The sequence below is a fragment of the Musca domestica genome, unplaced genomic scaffold, assembly GCF_030504385.1.
Source record: "Musca domestica strain aabys unplaced genomic scaffold, Musca_domestica.polishedcontigs.V.1.1 27, whole genome shotgun sequence".
Lineage (NCBI taxonomy): Eukaryota > Metazoa > Arthropoda > Insecta > Diptera > Muscidae > Musca > Musca domestica.
The window spans coordinates 10,738,958-10,756,937 of NW_026712286.1; the positions used below are offsets into that span (position 1 = coordinate 10,738,958).

The 17,980-nt window shown below is 34.1% G+C and overlaps 1 protein-coding gene across 2 annotated transcripts; it reads left to right on the forward strand.

The window, feature by feature from the left end:
- The first annotated feature begins 1,906 nt into the window (after nucleotides 1-1,906).
- Nucleotides 1,907-11,636, forward strand: LOC101892015 (kelch-like protein diablo). 2 transcript variants are annotated; one of them, XM_011297141.3, is made up of 7 exons: nucleotides 1,907-2,161; nucleotides 5,036-5,809; nucleotides 5,877-6,446; nucleotides 6,514-6,635; nucleotides 7,664-7,853; nucleotides 7,926-8,113; nucleotides 9,666-11,636. In XM_011297141.3, the coding sequence occupies exons 2-7, from the start codon at nucleotides 5,090-5,092 to the stop codon at nucleotides 9,688-9,690; spliced, it is 1,815 nt and encodes a 604-aa protein (XP_011295443.1). In that variant the 5' UTR covers nucleotides 1,907-2,161; nucleotides 5,036-5,089; the 3' UTR covers nucleotides 9,691-11,636. The 2 variants fall into 2 exon arrangements, with proteins under 2 accessions (XP_011295443.1, XP_011295442.1); XM_011297140.3 differs by having other exon boundaries at nucleotides 1,907-2,155.
- The last annotated feature ends 6,344 nt before the right edge of the window (nucleotides 11,637-17,980 follow it).

Genomic DNA, 17,980 nt, shown 5'->3' on the forward strand with positions numbered 1-17,980 from the left:
ACCAATGACTACCAACAAGAAAGCACACGTCACGTCTCCATTACAGAATCCACTAATTTTCTTTCCATTATTGCCGCAACACACACAGCTGGTGGAAATGTCAAAACATTCTTGGAGTTAACATTTTTTAATGAAAAAAATTTAAATTAAATATGTTAACGGCAGTAAAAACTTCTCAAACTCATAGGTAATGTAAATATCTGGATGGAATTAATGTGGAATAGAGGAAAACGTAATAAAAACGTATTGACATGTTATCAACCATCATTGAATGAAATTCAACGACATTTAGATTTGTGTAAACGGCGTTGGGCCAAATCACTGTAAACTAATTTCACAAATTTAATTTTTAATGAAAAAATATTTAAATTAAATTTGTTAGCGGCAGTAAAAAAAACCCTCAAACTCATAGGGAATGTAAATATCTGGATGGAATTAATGTGGAATGGAGGAAAACGTAATAAGAATAATAAATGCAAAGGAGATTAACGATCTTAACATTGACGTGTTATCAAACTTCATTGAATGAAATTGAAAGATTTGTGTTTACTCAAATGTATATTATGACTGCAGGCCTTTTGGTATTGAAAATGGGCCATATAGGTCCATGTTTTGGTATAGCCCCCATATAAGGGTACCTCCCGACATTCGGTATTTTGGTGATTTAAGCGAAATTATTCACCGGAAATATTTCAAAATTGGAATTGGAAGTTTGTAATGGAAACTACAGCCTATGACAGAAAATTGTCTGTGCAGGTTCACGTCTTCGTATAGCCCCCATATAACGATACCTCCCGATATTCCGTATTTTGATGATTTTAGCGACATTAGTCACCGGAAATGTTTCAAATTTGGTATTTTAAGTTCGAAATGAATACTACAGCCTATGACAGAAAATTGTCTGTGCAGGTCCAAGTCTTCGTATAGCCCGCATATAACGGTACGGTGTTTGAAGTTCGTAATGAATACTATAGCCTATGATAGAAAATTGTCTGTGCAGGTCCAAGTGTTACCATATCCATACCCATACCTTCCGATACTCAGTATTTTGATGATTTTAGCTACATTATTCACCGACATTTTTTTCAAATTTCGCATTTGAATATAGTAATGGTTTATGACAAAAGTTGCCTATGCAGGTCTGTATTTTTAAGATTTTAACAGAATTTTTAACGGATCTTATTTTTTTTGAAAATTGCCAAAATCATTCAAAATGGTGGAGGGTATTCAAAGATCGACCCGGCCGAACTTATTGCTTTTTACCTTTTTTTTTTTTCAAAAGTATGTCGATTTTTATAGGTTTTCTTATAAGAAAGGAAATGCCTTTGGTATAACATGTGGCCTGTTCCAAATCCATTCCATTGTTAGATGCTGGCCTTTTGACTAATACGGAAATACAAAAGATATATTTTTCAAATTTATGCATTTGATAACATTTCATTGTCAACATTTATATTCAAAAATCCATTATATACATACAAAATCAGAGATGGAAACTGTTTTTATGCATTAAAATTTTACAAGGTAAATGCAGAGCTGGGAACGCTGATTTGAAATAAGGTTATCTTTATCTCATTGTACCATGGTTCATCAGTTACTTTTGAAAATAATAAAAGCAGACTTTTTTTGAATTGCGCTGCTATTTTTGTATACATAGATAAATAAAATTACAAAAAAAAAAACGATACACGATAGAAATACGATACGATAGGAAAAAGTAAAATTTAATGAAAAAAATCAAATCAAATTAAATTTGTGTTATTAGTTTACGGTGGTTCGGCTCAACGCCGTCTACACAAATCTTAACGTCTTTGATTTTCATTCACGGCACAGCATTCATTGAAGTTTGATAACACGTCAGTGTTAATCCCCTTTTGCATTTATTATTCTTATTACGTTTTCCGCCATTCCACCTTAGTTCCATGTAGATATTTACATTCCCTATGAGTTTGAGTTTATTCCAACAATTTGGTGCTGAAAATTTTTGGGAAAATTGGAAACAATTTGAACAAAAAAAGAGTTTTTCTTTTGCTTAACATCTCGGCGACGTGCGTGTGCGTGAATTACTGCAACTATTCCTGCAAAAACTAAACGATTTTGGCTTTGTGGCTTGTGGTGTTGTGAATTTGGTTTTGTGGCCCAGAAAGACGCAAAGGTAAAGGTATCGAAAAGAAAAGAAAAATTTGTATTTCTTTGGTGAATAATAGAATGTATGGCTAAAAAAAAACTAGGCATGGCATGAAATTAAACCATGGAGTTGTGGTGGGTGTGCTGTTACCCATTTTGCAATGGCCGTATCTATGAAAATGCCAGCCAATGCCTGTTAATAATATCAAAAGCTGTTCATGGCACATTTAATTTAGTCTTTGTGGCTTGAAGTGTCTCCCTCTGTCCATTGTAAATTTTTAGACGAATTTGTTAGTATTTAATTGTTACTGCATTTTTCTTCATAATAAGTTTTATCTTTATTTTGTTTTAATTTAAGTACATTTTCCGCTTCCGTTTTCTTTGCTTACCCCTGTGTGTCTTTACAAAACAACAATGTACCTACAATTGCATGATTCCATTGAATACCACTTGCCTTTTCTTCATCACTTTTTAGTTGTTTATTTTTATAAATGGGTTTGTTGTTGTTTCTTCAGCTGCTGCTGATGATGCCAATTAGGTCAGGGAAGGGCAAATAATGGATGCGGCCATAAACAAATATATACATATATGTATATATATATATATATATGGGTAGTATGTACACATGTAATATGATTATATCAAGGTTAATAGCTCCAATAGCTGATGGCGGCCAACATGTGTTCTTCAAGATTTGTTTCTTCCCTCATCAAAAGGCATGAAGTACTATCGTTTCTAAATCTTTCCAATTAGAAAGAAAAAGGAAGACGATTTTGAGTATTCCTGAAAGAAAATGTATGCATTAAAATCAAATGTACTTATAAATATTGAATGCTAAAGCCCTTAGAAACATGCTAAAGCCTGAAGAAACATTTAAAAATATGCCCAAGGATGTTTAATGGAATGTTTTATCTAAACATTTTATTTCACAAAATTTACTTTAAGTGCAATTTATTCCCTGTGTAGTGTGACATACAGGGTGAGATAAAAAAAAAACTGCAACAATTTTAAACGCCATAATTTTTTCATATATTTTTTTTTTAAATTTCATTAAATGAATGAAAAAAAAAATACTCCAGACACAATAGTCCAAAGGATTGGTATCCGGAGATTTTGGTGGCTTTTGTGCGCTGGGAATGAAGCGAGGAACCTCATTTTGTAACCATTCTTGGGTGGCGCGTGCTGAGTGCGATGGTTCTGAGTCCTGTTGAAATGTCCAAGGTCTGCGGCCTACATGTTTGCGTGCCCAAGACTTTGATACACCCTTCAGAATATTTTCGCGATGATATTCGGCATTTGTTCTGATGCCATGATGCTGATTAATACAAGCGGAGAGCGACCATAGGCTGTTATGGCGGCCCACACATCACCATGGCTGGCGCTTGAGTTCTGGTGCCCCAGCGAATATGCACATTTTCAATTGACCTCTTTGGCAAGTAAACACGGTTATTTTGCTTGTTTACAAACTGCTGGGCAATGTTTTCTCATCGGAGACCACCAAACCAAATATGGCAGTTCACCACTTTTGGCCAAGCGAAGCAACTCTTCAGCTCTTTTGAATATATTTTCTTTCTGTTGCGTTGTAAGTTATTGCACTTTTTGGAATTTCAATGGCTCTACCCCGAGCTCATTTTTCAATAAATTGCTGAATGGAATATTGCGATATGTTCAGCTCACGAGCCATTTTTAGGCCACTGTGACGCACAAATACGAAATTTTAAACGATTCCGGTGAATAAAGTTGGTGAAATCATCAAAATACCGAATATCGGGAGGTACCGTTATATGGGGGCTATACGATGACGTGGACCTGCACAGACGATATTCTGTTATAGGCTGTAGCATCCACTACAAACTTCAAATACCATATTTGCAACAATTCCGGTGAATAATGTCGCTAAAATCATTAAAATACCGAATATGGGGCGGTACCGTTATATGGGGCCTATACGAAGACGTGGACCAGCACAGATAATTTCCTATCTTAGGCTGTAGTATCCACTACAAACTTCAAATACCAAATTTGAAATAATTCCGGTGAATAATGTCCCTAAAATCATCAAAATACCGAATATCGGGAGGTACCGTTATATGGGGGCCATACCAAAACGTGAACCTACATGGCCCATTTTCAATACCAAAAGTCCTGCAGACATAATATACATTTGAGTAAAATTTTATCAATCTACTTTAATTCTTTCGGAAGCTAGAATGATGTCCACAGACGGACGGGCGCACAGACATCGCTAAATCGACATAGAATTTTATGCTGATCAAGAATATATGTTGGGTCTAAAATGTATATTTCGAGGTGTTACAAACGAAATGACAAACTTAATATACCCTCCCTACTATGGTGGAGGGTATAAAAAGGGTCGAAGTGAATAACAATTTGTTTTGACTTTGCAACACAATATGTTTTCTTATCGCGTTGTCATCTTCTTCTATTGTCTTTGCTCTTTCCTTTTTCGCATTTTAGGTTGAAAAGTAAATAAATCGTCAAAATGTTTTTTTTTTTGTTTTTTTTTTTCGCTAAATTTGAAACGTTACAAATATCATGCCCGGTTCACTTCTGCGGATCAACAACCGCCTTTAACGTATAGCTTCTTCGCACGTGACGATGTCTTGCTTTGTTTTTTTTTTTTTTTTTTTTTTTTTTTCTTAAAATAAAATGAACAAAGAACGAGGCGGAGGGAAGAAAAGTTCCGAAAAGCAGAAATACATTCATAGATTTTTCAAAATAATTTCTATTTTTAGATAACAAAACAAACTTCAATTTGTGGGATTGCGTGATTTGGGGTTTTGTTGCACAATATACAAAATAACAAAAACAAGAATTCAATTTGTTAAAATAAAAAAAAAAAATTGAAAATTATTTTTAATTCATTTTTTTTCATTCTTTTTCACAGATAGACGCGGTGTGGGGTTGGGCATCTGCCCCGCTGCGCTTAGCAGCGAACCGAATGGGTGACCCGTTGCTGCCGGGTGCAAATGGCGGTGCGGGCGCTACAGCTGGCGCTGGGGGCGTGGATCGCCCCCAATCACCGGCTCGTATGGCCCACACCTCCGACAAACACCCCAAAGTGACCCTATCCGAATTGAATATGTTAAGGCGCCATCGTGAGCTGTGCGATGTTGTGCTCAATGTTGGTGGCCGGAAAATATTTGCCCATCGTGTCATACTCTCGGCATGTTCGCCATATTTCCGAGCCATGTTCACCGGCGAATTGGAAGAGTCGCGACAAACTGAAGTCACAATACGTGACATCGATGAAAACGCCATGGAACTATTGATTGATTTTTGCTACACCGCCCATATCGTTGTGGAAGAGTCCAACGTCCAGACATTGCTGCCGGCAGCCTGTTTGCTACAGCTCGTCGAAATCCAGGATATATGCTGTGAGTTTCTTAAACGACAATTGGATCCCACCAATTGTTTGGGTATTCGGGCCTTTGCCGATACCCATTCGTGCCGTGAACTCTTGCGCATTGCCGATAAGTTTACCCAACACAATTTCCAAGAGGTCATGGAGAGCGAAGAATTCCTATTGCTGCCCGTGGGCCAATTGGTCGACATTATATGCAGCGATGAATTGAATGTGCGTTCCGAGGAACAGGTTTTCAATGCCGTAATGTCTTGGCTTAAATACAACATTGCCGATCGGAGACAACATTTAGCTCAGGTGAGAACCCACCTTTTTTAATTCTCATGCACTTGACTGTAATAACTAAGACTTCTCTTGTCAAAAGGTTCTACAACATGTCCGTCTTCCATTATTGTCTCCGAAATTTTTGGTTGGCACCGTGGGTTCAGATTTACTGGTACGTTCCGATGAGGCCTGCCGTGATCTGGTCGATGAGGCCAAAAATTATCTCCTGCTTCCACAAGAACGTCCCCTCATGCAGGGTCCGCGAACCCGTCCGCGCAAACCCACCCGACGTGGCGAGGTTCTGTTTGCCGTTGGTGGCTGGTGTTCGGGCGATGCCATTGCCTCGGTGGAACGTTTCGATCCGCAGACAAACGACTGGAAAATGGTGGCACCCATGAGTAAGAGGCGCTGCGGTGTTGGTGTTGCCGTTCTCAATGATTTGCTCTATGCTGTTGGTGGCCACGATGGTCAAAGTTACTTGAACAGCATTGAACGTTATGATCCTCAGACCAATCAATGGTCATGTGATGTTGCGCCCACCACATCATGCCGCACCAGTGTTGGTGTGGCGGTACTCGATGGTTTCCTATATGCTGTGGGTGGCCAAGATGGTGTCCAGTGCTTGAATCATGTAGAACGTTACGATCCCAAAGAAAACAAATGGTCAAAGGTATGATTTGAATTCAATATTAAAACAGAACAAAAAAATTGCAATAAATTTATGTTTTGTTTTCCAGGTTGCTCCCATGACTACGCGCCGTTTGGGTGTGGCTGTTGCAGTATTGGGTGGGTATTTATATGCCATTGGCGGCTCAGATGGCCAGTGTCCTTTGAATACTGTGGAACGTTATGATCCCAGGTAAAACTTTTAAATTCTTATATTTTCTTAATTTCAATAAAATAAAGCAGAAAAAATAACGGTGTGGTGAGTTCCTATAAAAACTCACCACGCCTTGAAAATCATTGCACTTGCTTTTAAAATGCATTAAAAATTATCGAAAGTCAAAAGTGACCATATCAAGCAGTTATTAATGTCATTAGAGGAGCGTTTCTGTGATATTTGTCATCTAAAAATTTTATGAATTATATTTTCTTAATGCCTGAACAATTTCCTGCATTTTGCAACTTTTTCTAGGGTGTGGTGAATTTGCCTAAAAACTCACCACACTTAAAAAATATGGAATTTGCTTTTAAATTTTAGTTCTAAGTGGTTTTGAACATCAGTCCATATTCTGCACCAACATTAGTTAAGTGGTGAATTTTTGAAAAACTTTTTCAATTTTAAAATTCACAAATTATTCCCACAATTTCCTTGTAGGCATAAAAAAGATATTTGACATATATTTTCTTAATGCCTGAACAATTTCCTGCATTTTGCAACTTTTTCCAGGGTGTGGTGAATTTGCCTAAAAACTCACCACACCTTAAAAATGATGGAATTTGCATTTAAATATTATTTCTAAGTATTTTTCAATATCACTTTGTATTCTGCAAAACCATTAGTTAAGTGGTGAATTTTTGAAAAACTTTTTCTATTTTAAAATTCATAAATTATTCCCACAATTACCTTGTAGACATAAACAGGATATTTGACATATATTTTCTTAATGCCTGAACAATTCCCGGCATTTTGCAACATTTTCAGCGGTGTGGTGAAATTGCATAGAAACTCACCACACCTTAAAAATGATGGAAATTTGTATTTTTGAAGATCACTTCGTATTCTGCACCAACTGGTGAATTTCTATAAAAAACTCTTTAAATTTTAAAATTCAAAAATTATTCCCACAATTCCCATGTAGGCATATAAAAGCTATTTAGAACTGGAACATGTTTTGTCTTTATTTAAAAATATATAATCTAAATATTTCCAATTTTTGTTTACAGGCAAAACAAATGGGTTGCCGTTAGTCCAATGTCCACACGTCGCAAACATTTGGGCTGTGCCGTTTTCAATAATTACATTTATGCTGTGGGTGGTCGGGATGATTGCATGGAATTGTCATCGGCTGAGCGTTATAATCCCCACACAAATACTTGGAGTCCCATAGTGGCCATGACATCACGTCGTAGTGGGGTAAGCGAAATTGCCATTTAAGTTTTGTTTATTTATTTATTTATTTGTTTTTTTTTTTTTTATCATCCCCAGGTCGGCTTAGCTGTGGTCAATGGCCAACTGTATGCTGTTGGCGGTTTTGATGGTTCGGCATATTTGAAAACCATTGAAGTTTATGATACAGAGACAAATCAATGGCGGCTGTGTGGCTGCATGAATTATCGACGTTTAGGTGGCGGTGTTGGTGTTATGAGGGCACCTCAAACTGAGAATTATATGTGGTATGTTTGTCAAGCAATTTACTCTTTTTTTACCCTCCACCATTCTAAGGAGGGTGTATTAAGTTTGTCATTTCGTTTGTAACACCTCGAGATATGCTTTTTAGACCCCACAAAGTATATGGATCAGTGTAAAATTCTAAGACGATCTATCGATGTCCGTCCGTCTGTGGAAATCAGTCTAGCTTCCGAACGAATTGAAGTAGATTGATAAAATTTTACTCAAATGTATATAATGTCTGCAGGACTTTTGGTATTGAAAATGGGCCATGTAGGTCCACGTTTTGGTATAGCCCCCATATAACGGTACCTCCCAATGTTCGGTATTTCGATGATTTTAGCGATTTTTTTTCACCGGAATTGTTTCAAATTTGGTATTTGATGTTCGTAATGGATGCTACAGCCTATGACAGAAAATTGTCTGTGCAGGTCCACGTCTTCGTATATCCCCCATATAACGGTACCTCCCGATATTCGGTATTTTGATGATTTTTGCGACATTTTTCACCGGAAATGTTTCAAATTTGGTATATGAAGTTCGTAATAGATGCTACAGCCTAAGACCGAAAATTTTCTGTGCAGGTCCAAGTCTTCGTATAGCCCCCATGTAACGGTACCTCCCGATATTCGGTATTTTGTATGATTTTAGTGACATTATTCACCGATTTTTTTTATTCAAGTTTCGTATTTGAATATTGTAATGGTTTATGACAAAAGTTACCTATGCAGGTCCATGTCATCGTATACACCCTAATATAACGGCTACATTCGTTATTTTTAATATTTTAACAGAATTTTTAAGGGATTTTATTGTTTTTGAAAATTGCCAAAATTGTTGAAAATGGTGGTGGGTATTCAAAGATGGGCCTTGTTTTACATTCGCATTCGTTGCATCAATCCTAAAGTAAATGCCTCATAGTTTGTGGTCCATATGTCACTCAAAAATTTTATGATGCATTATTTCTTTACACCCAAACGATTTGTTTTGCATTTTCATAAATTTTTGAGGTGTGGTGAATTTCTACATGAACTCACCACACCTGGGAAATCATTGCATTTTAATAATTTGGCCATGCGGAACGTGTAAAAATTAGAAATTCTTTTGTAACAGCAATACTTAAGTAAATATAGGCGTGTTTTTGATCAATCTGCCATTTGTGTTGATCAAAAACACACCAAATGTTAAAATTACATAATGTGTCTGACTTTCGCGAGAGCCTGGAAACCATCAATGCAACAAAATTAATAACTATTTTATGGATCAGTATTGAAGTTACTGGGGAAGATTTTGGCGGAATATTTTCCAGCCAAATTTAATTCCTATATAAACTCACCACATCTTGAACATAATTCTTTTCACTTTATAATATTTTTTGGCATATCCAAATTTGGGCGTATATTTTTGATTTCCTAATATTTTCCTTGTGGTGAAATTTTATGTAAAATATTTGCACCCCTTAACGCCACTCCTCCTCCTCCCCCTTCTAAGGGATGTTACCTTTCGAAAACCCTTGCAATATTTATTGACCAATCTAATTCCATTTTCTCTTTACAGGATACGCAAGGACTCGGTTGTATGATTGGGAATGGATGGTAATGATTCGAAAAATATTTATATTACCAATTTATATAAATGAATGGTAAGCCAAACTAGCAAGAACAACAACAACAAACCGCATTAACCCCAAAAGCCAGAAAACAAAAAAAAATCATTGAAAGCTAGACGAAACGAAAAACTTAAAGAAGAAGAAGAATTTATAAAAATATTTGTAAAAATCAAATCCTAAAAAGATATTTAATATTGTATTGTGTGAGAAAAAAAAATTGTTAGTCCAAAAAAAAAAAAAAACGAAACGAAATTGATTGATATTTGTATTAAAAACTATAACAAAAAAACTCTCTTCCTTCTTCTTCTCAATGCACTGCACAAGTGGCAGCTAAAAAAAAAATTGAAATCTTAAACAGAAAATAAAAGACCATACCTTTGACAAACTTCCTCTCCCCGATGAAACCCATGCAATTTGCAAATAAACGATTTAGCATGTCCCGTAAATTTGTTGGATATTCAATTCAAACACATTTACGGGACATGCTCTAAAAAATAACAACTATTATTATTCCATTTAATGTTCATAACAAAATTAACAAAAGAGATTAAATGAAATGAAATATGAACAAAAAAAATGTTAAGTATCTGAACTGCCTTTTCCTTATGAATCTAAAAAAAAGAAAAAAAACCAACAAAAAACAAAAATATTATCAACAAGATTAAGATTAAAAATTATAATTATTTTAATTATCTAAGTTTCATTCTCATTAAGAAAATAAGAAAAAAATATGTTAACAAAAAATAACAAATTATTTATATTCAAGAACATCATGTATTTTATTATTTTAATTTTTAAATTTAAAATACACTTATTTTTCCTTTCTTTTTTTTTGTAAGTGTTTACTACAGGCACTTTAAATCATAGAAATCAAGAAACACTAAAAAAATGATAACATAAATCTAAAATATTTAAGTTCACTATGTAAGGGATAATAATTATTTAATTCATTTACTTTATTCTATTGTTTTTAGCAACTATATCTAATGTCATCCACAGGTAACCTAAACGAAGTAATATAACAGCAATATCATCAATCCCCAAAAAAAACCTATAAAATCAAATTGTTAACTATAGTGGTGTTATTGTGAATTGTAAAATATCATTTTGTTTTTTTTTTTTTTTTAATTATCGAAGAAATTTTCAACATTAAATATGTATTTAACGATCTCAAACGTATGTGACAAAGAATTTTCAATCAAAAGCCAGGCAAAGACAAATTCTAAAATATTGTCGGAAATTGGACCAAGAAAAAATTGCCAAAAAATATAGATATTTTTGCTTGGGATTTAAGCCTTTTGTGGATTTCATTTGTTCGTAGACTACATTTATGTCCAGTGATTTCTCCATTGACATATCTTTCTTTAGCTGTGGCTTTGTTGGCCAATTAATTGATATAGCTATTTTTCTAAAAAGTTATAATTTAAGAGATTTCTTTGCTTTGCCTAATTTGGAATTGGATGTAGAATATCTCCCCCATTTGGAATATTTCCAAAAAATATCGTTTTGTGGGTCATTTCGAACTGTAATGAAATTAACCAAAAAAAACGGCCTTGTTTTATGACAATGTAAATTTGTTTACTGGTATTTTCTAAATATGCCGAATGTATAGAGAATTCTTTTCGTCGAAGACTTATAGTGAAATTTTATATAGAACATTTCTTTCATTGGGAATATTTCCCAAAAATATCGTTTTGTGGATCCTTTCGAACTTTAATGAAATTAACCAAAAAACGGCCTTGTTTTATGACAAGGTAAATTGGTTTACTGGTATTTTCTAAATGTGCCGAATGTATAGAGAATTCTTTTGGTCGAAGACTTCTAGTGAAATTTGATGTAGAACATTTCCTCCATTGGGAATATTTCCCAAAAATATCGTTTTGTGGGTCATTTCGAACTTTAATGAAATTAACCTAAAACACGGCCTTATTTTATGACAATGTAAATATGTTTAACGCTATTTTTTAAATAAGCCTAACATATAGAAAATTCCTTTGGTCGAAGACTTCTAGTGAAATTTGATGTAGAACATTTCCTACATTTGGAATATTTCCCAAAAATATCGTTTTCTGGATCATTTCGAACTTTAATGAAATTAACCAAAACACGGCCTTATTTTATGACAATGTAAATATGTTTAACGCTATTTTTTAAATAAGCCTAACATATAGAAAATTCCTTTGGTCGAAGACTTCTAGTGAAATTTGATGTAGAACATTTCCTACATTTGGAATATTTCCCAAAAATATCGTTTTCTGGATCATTTCGAACTTTAATGAAATTAACCAAAACACGGCCTTGTTTTATGACAATGTAAATTTGTTTACTGGTATTTTCTAAATATGCCGAATATATAGAGAATTCTTTTCGTCGACGGCTTCTAGTGAAATTTGATGTAGAACATTTCCTCCATTTGGAATATTTCCAAAAAATATCGTTTTGTGGGTCATTTCGAACTTTAATGATATTAACTAAAAAACGGCCTTGTTTTATTGCAATGTAAATTTGTTTACTGGTATTTTCTAGATATGCCTAATATATAGAGAAGTCTTTATGGTCGAAGACTTCTAGTGAAATTTGATGTAGAACATTTCGTCCATTGGGAATATTTCCCAAAAATATCGTTTTGTGGGTCATTTCGAACTTTAATGATATTAACTAAAAAAACGCCCTTGTTTTATTGCAATGTAAATTTGTTTACTGGTATTTTCTAAATATGCCAAATGTATAGAGAATTCTTCTGGTCGAAGACTTCTAGTGAAATTTGATGTAGAACATTTCCTTCATTGGAAATATTTCCCAAAAATTTCGTTTTGTGGGTCATTTCGAACTTTAATGAAATTAACCTAAAACAGCCGTGTTTTTTGTAAAAATGTAAATTTGTTTACCGCTATTTTCTAAATATGCCGAATGTATAGAGAATTCTTTTCGTCGAAGACTTCTAGTGAAATTTGATGTAGAACATTTCCTCCATTGGGAATATTTCCCAAAAATATCGTTTTGTGGGTCATTTCGTACTGTAATAAAATTAACCTAAAACACGGCCTTATTTTATGACAATGTAAATTTGTTTAACGCTATTTTCTAAATAAGCCTAACATATAGATTGGTATTTGATGTTCGTACTGGATACTATAGCCTAAAACAGAAAATTGTCTGTGCAGGTCTATGTCTTCTTATAGCCCCCATATAACCGTACCTCCTGATATTCGGTATTTTGATGATTTTAGCGACATTATTCATCGTAATCGTTTCAAATTTGGTATTTGATGTTCGTACTGGATACTACAACCTGTGACAGAAAAATGTCTGTTCAGGTCCACGTCTTCGTATAGCCCCCATATAACGATACCTCCCGATATTCGGTATTTTGGTGATTTAAGCGACATTATTCGCCGGAATTCTTTCAAATTTGGTATTTGATGTTCGTAATGGATACTGCAGTCTAAGACAGAAAATTGTCTGTGCAGGTCTACGTCTTCTTATAGCCCCCATATAACGCTACCTCCTGATATTCGGTATTTTGATGATTTCAGCGACATTATTCACTGGAATTATTTCAAATTTGGTGTTTGAAGTTCGTAATGGATACCACAGCTTTTTTACTTGTTTGTTTTTCTTTCTTATTCGAGTTTAACAAATCAAATCCATTTGCATTTAACTGTGATAAAGGCCAAAGAATGTTACCTGTAGCTTTATATAAAACATTAATGCTCTTTTACGAATATAAAGTTAAAGATGATGGCATATATCCCCAAGGCATAATTAAAAGAAATGGATTTGATTTGTTAGTAAACTATATATAAATAATTATTAAGGAAACCCTTTTCTGGCATTGAATTACAATATTAAATAAACATTTCTGAGGAGTTAAACCTAAATTTGTTAAAAATTACTATAAAAAATGTAGTATTATTTTTTTAAGTTTTTGACCTATCTATTATTTTTAGTGTATTTTCATCATCCCGCACCATTTTATATTGTGTTAATCGAATATTTTCATTAAAAAAGTTTTCACCCGAAATTGGATTTGTAAAATTAAAAAAAAGTTCTTAGTTATAATTATATTTATATACATAAGTCTGTTAAACTATATTATCCCCTCCCCTCCCAAACACACACAAATAAGCTTTGCAATCTAAAAAAAAAAAAAAATTATAAAATTATTAAAAATATTTTGTCTAAAAAATAAAAACTAAATGCAAGAATGCCCATTAAATAATAGTTGTAAAGAAAACAAAAAGATTAACTTTAGTTTTAGGTGATAAATTATGTACGGTCTAAGCGAATACAAACAAAACAACAAAATTTAAGCAAAAACAACAACAAAATGTAAGAAAAATTAATACGCTAAAAAAAGAAATACAATGAAAATATTTTAATTTAAAAAAAAATAAACAGAGTTAAGTTATTAATAAAAAAATAAATAAAATACAAATTGGAGAATATAGCCATGAATGTATATATTGTAAAAACAACATTTTGGGGTTCAATTTTGTAAATTTGATTTTTTTGTTTGTTTTTTGGACAAATGCAAGCGAAGAAAGTCAGGCGGGCCAACTTTATTATATCCTACACCGCTTGGCATATATTGAGTAGAGCTTCACATAACAAACAAAAGGTTTGTATAGGGAATTTGTGAGAATTAAATCATAGCAACTATGATTACAGGGTGAGATAAAAAAACTGCAACAAATTTAATCGCCATAATTTTTACATATTTAAAAAAAATTGTGGACGTCCTCAACTTGCTTTGGCCTAGTTTTCTTTTTGTTTGGAAATTTGATCACATATGCTCATGATGCCCTTCTACTGTTTCCCCTAATAAACGTTGTTGCTTTAAAAATAGCTAAGTTGGCAACACTAATTGCAATTTGTTTGGTTTCCTTATCTCCGGTGTAAACAAATCACACGGATTATTTCAATTTCACTTACACCAACCCAGACTCTTTTTGGCCAAAATACACATAGATGTTGTTGTTGGCCTCCTGAATTTATCAAAATATAATAATATTTTTGGGCGATTACATTACAGCGATTTTCTCTTTAAAAACGTTTTCGACACCACGGAGGTAGGTGGTTTGAGAATCTCACACGTTTCTCTACCTCTCTCGATTATTGTGTGTGACACAGGGATGCCAACTGTTCAGAGGTAAAAAACCGCTAAAAACTGCTTCTCATATCATATTTTATACACACCATGGCAGAAGAATGCAGGTAGATGCATCAACGCTTGGGAGCATTGATATGTCAAAAAAAATTAAACTAAATGTTTTTTTCAAATATAAGTAGATTTTTATATGCTTTCTTATACTACGTCAGTCGGAGGAAATTATAATTCGCGTTTTTCAACAATTTTTACAAATTTAAATAATTTTTCATTCAACATTTTCAATTCCAAAATTGATTTGACAGTTCATTGTCCCAGCAGCTGTGTCGACGCGTCTACCTATATTCTTCTACCATACACGCAGGGAGAGATGCAGCATCAGCAGAAATGGTTCGAAAAGCGACTTGATCGAAACCCGCGTCGCAGTAGCCGAAAAATGGCTCGTTAGCGTGAATATTGTCGTGAATATTGCGATATTCCATTCGGCAAATATTGAAAAATGAGCTTGGGGTAAAGCCATTGAAATTCCAAAAAGTGCAAGAACTTACACCGCAACAGAAAGAAAATAGACTCAGAAGAGTTAAAGAGCTGCTTCATGCTAGAAACACAATTGGAGCGAACGACGAATTTCGCCCTACGCGGCGACAAAATGCGCCGCGAAAATTCGTCGTATGGAACACAATACCGACGAAATTATAAAACAGCTGATGAAGTTGTTTACTTTTTGCTCATTTGTTGACTACAATGAATTATACAAGAACACATAATTCTTTACGTTCTCTATTATAATTTCACTTATGTCCATCTTCTCTATTATAAATTCACTGATATCCATCTTCACTCAGGCGCAAGTACACAAATAAATAAAAAAATTAATTATGTTTTTTTATACGAGTAACAGATAGTAGAGTGACCATAACAAATTTTAAAGTAAAAAGTAACTTTATTTACTAAAACACATAAAATTCGTACAAGTATGGCCACCTTGTACTGTTTTGTTCGCCGGTCGCCGGCGTATGAAATAGAAATAAAGCTAATTGAGTTCGCGGCGACCGACGAAATTTTCGCCGGTGCCGTGATTGTGTGCACTTCCATATACACATATGTGTTTTATTTTTGACGACGAACATACGCCGCGAAAAAATTCGTCGTTCGCTCCAATTGTGTTCCTAGCATCACTTGGACGAAAGTGGTGAACTGCCGAATTTCGCTTTTTCCGATGAAAAAACATTCATTGTCCAGCAGTTTGTGAACAAACAAAATGATCGTGTTTACTTGCCAAAGAGGTCAGCTGAAAATGTGCACCTTCGGTTAGCCACCAGAACTCAAGCGCCGGTCATGGTGTGGACCGCCATAACTGCCGATGGTCGTATTAATTGACCGTGCCGTTAGAACAAATGCCGAATATTATCGCGAAAATATTCTGGAGGGTGTATTAAAGCCTTGGCCGCAGACCTTGGACATTCGCACAGGACTCAGCACCATCAGGAACGCGTCTGCCAAGAATGGTTACAAAATGAGGTTCCTCGATTCATTCCCAGCGCACAACGGCCACCAAAATTTCCGAATACCAATCCGTTGGACTATTGTGTCTGGAGTATTTTGGAAAGCAAGGTTGGCACTAAAAAATACCAAAGTATTGATCACCTAAAGCAAGCGCATCGGCTTACTTCTTCGTAGAGAAACAAAAGAGTTTAAGGTTGATTTAGATCGATTTTGGTCCTACACCTAATTGTTCTTTTTCGAAGAAGAACCAAGCCGATGACTTAAGACAGTCAAAAAAGCGTTTTATGTATTCTCACCTTAAAAGTCCATGGTAGAAGAACACAGGTAGATTCATCAACGCTTGGGAACATTGATATGTCAAATATTTCAAATTCATTTTTTCAAAAATAATTTGGTTTTTTTATACGACGCCAAGCGGATGTTCTTATGATATGCATTTTTCAAAAATTTTAACGAATTTAAATAATTTTTCATTAAAAATTTTCAATTTCAAAATTGATTTGACAGTTCATTGTCTTAACAGCTGTGTCGATGCTACTACTTGTATTTTTCTACCACGTTAAAGTCTTTAAAACTATTGGATTTGTGGCTTTGTTTTGAAAATAATTCATAAATGTTCTTTCCTTTTCAATTCATCAACTCGTACATAAAACGGTCCGTTATTATTTTTTGCTACTTCCAACGTGATTACAATAAATAATGTTGCGTAAAAACCGTACAATTTAAAAACAAAAATCGCCACAACTATTAAACAATGACTATTGCACATAAACAAAATCACCACAAATGGCGTAAAATCCGCAAACTTGGCATCACTGAACCCATGTATTGTGCACAGAGATGCCAACTGCTCCGACGCAAAAATCGCTACAGATAAGTTTTTTAAAGACCACCATAAATCGCCACTGACTAAGACAAACAAACATTATGAAAATTTGTAAAAAAAGAAGAAATAATCATTCGTTATGCAGAAAGAGAGGAAATTAAAAAAATATGCATATATTCTATTAATTTATATAATTATATAATTTATATAATTTATTTAAAAATAAATACATGTTTTTTTTATCTGCCTTGAACATAAGTCAAATAAAAACTTATGCAAAAATAATTCACATAAAAAACAAGACATAATCAAAAAGAAGAACAAATCTCACCCACACATATACAAACAAACGTTTCTCAGTTTATTTTCAAACGCATCATTTCTACATAGAAAGGTTCTTTACAAGGCCTATAAAAGGTCGGCTAGTAAGCCAAGTGTGTGTTAGTTTGTGTTCAAAATACATAATTGTGATTTGAAATTTAAACAAAGTCAAATCACAATAGTGAACAACTAATAAGTTTATTGTCAAATTGTTGTTACAAGTAGTCTTTTTGTCAAACTTTTTATAGGCTTTTGTCTGTTATTATTTTTTATTTGCATTAAAAGTGATGACAATAAACAATTTTGCGTAAAAATCGCTACAACCATTACCTCAAATAGCCAAAATCGCTACTACAGTGATTTTAAAAAGAAATTCTCTACAACCCCATAAACAGTGGTTTTTATGCGCCAAAAATCACCAAAAGTAACGGGAAAACCACCAAATTGGCATCTCTGCTTGTACATGCTCACTTGTTGCTTGATCAATGTTGTTATGGGGA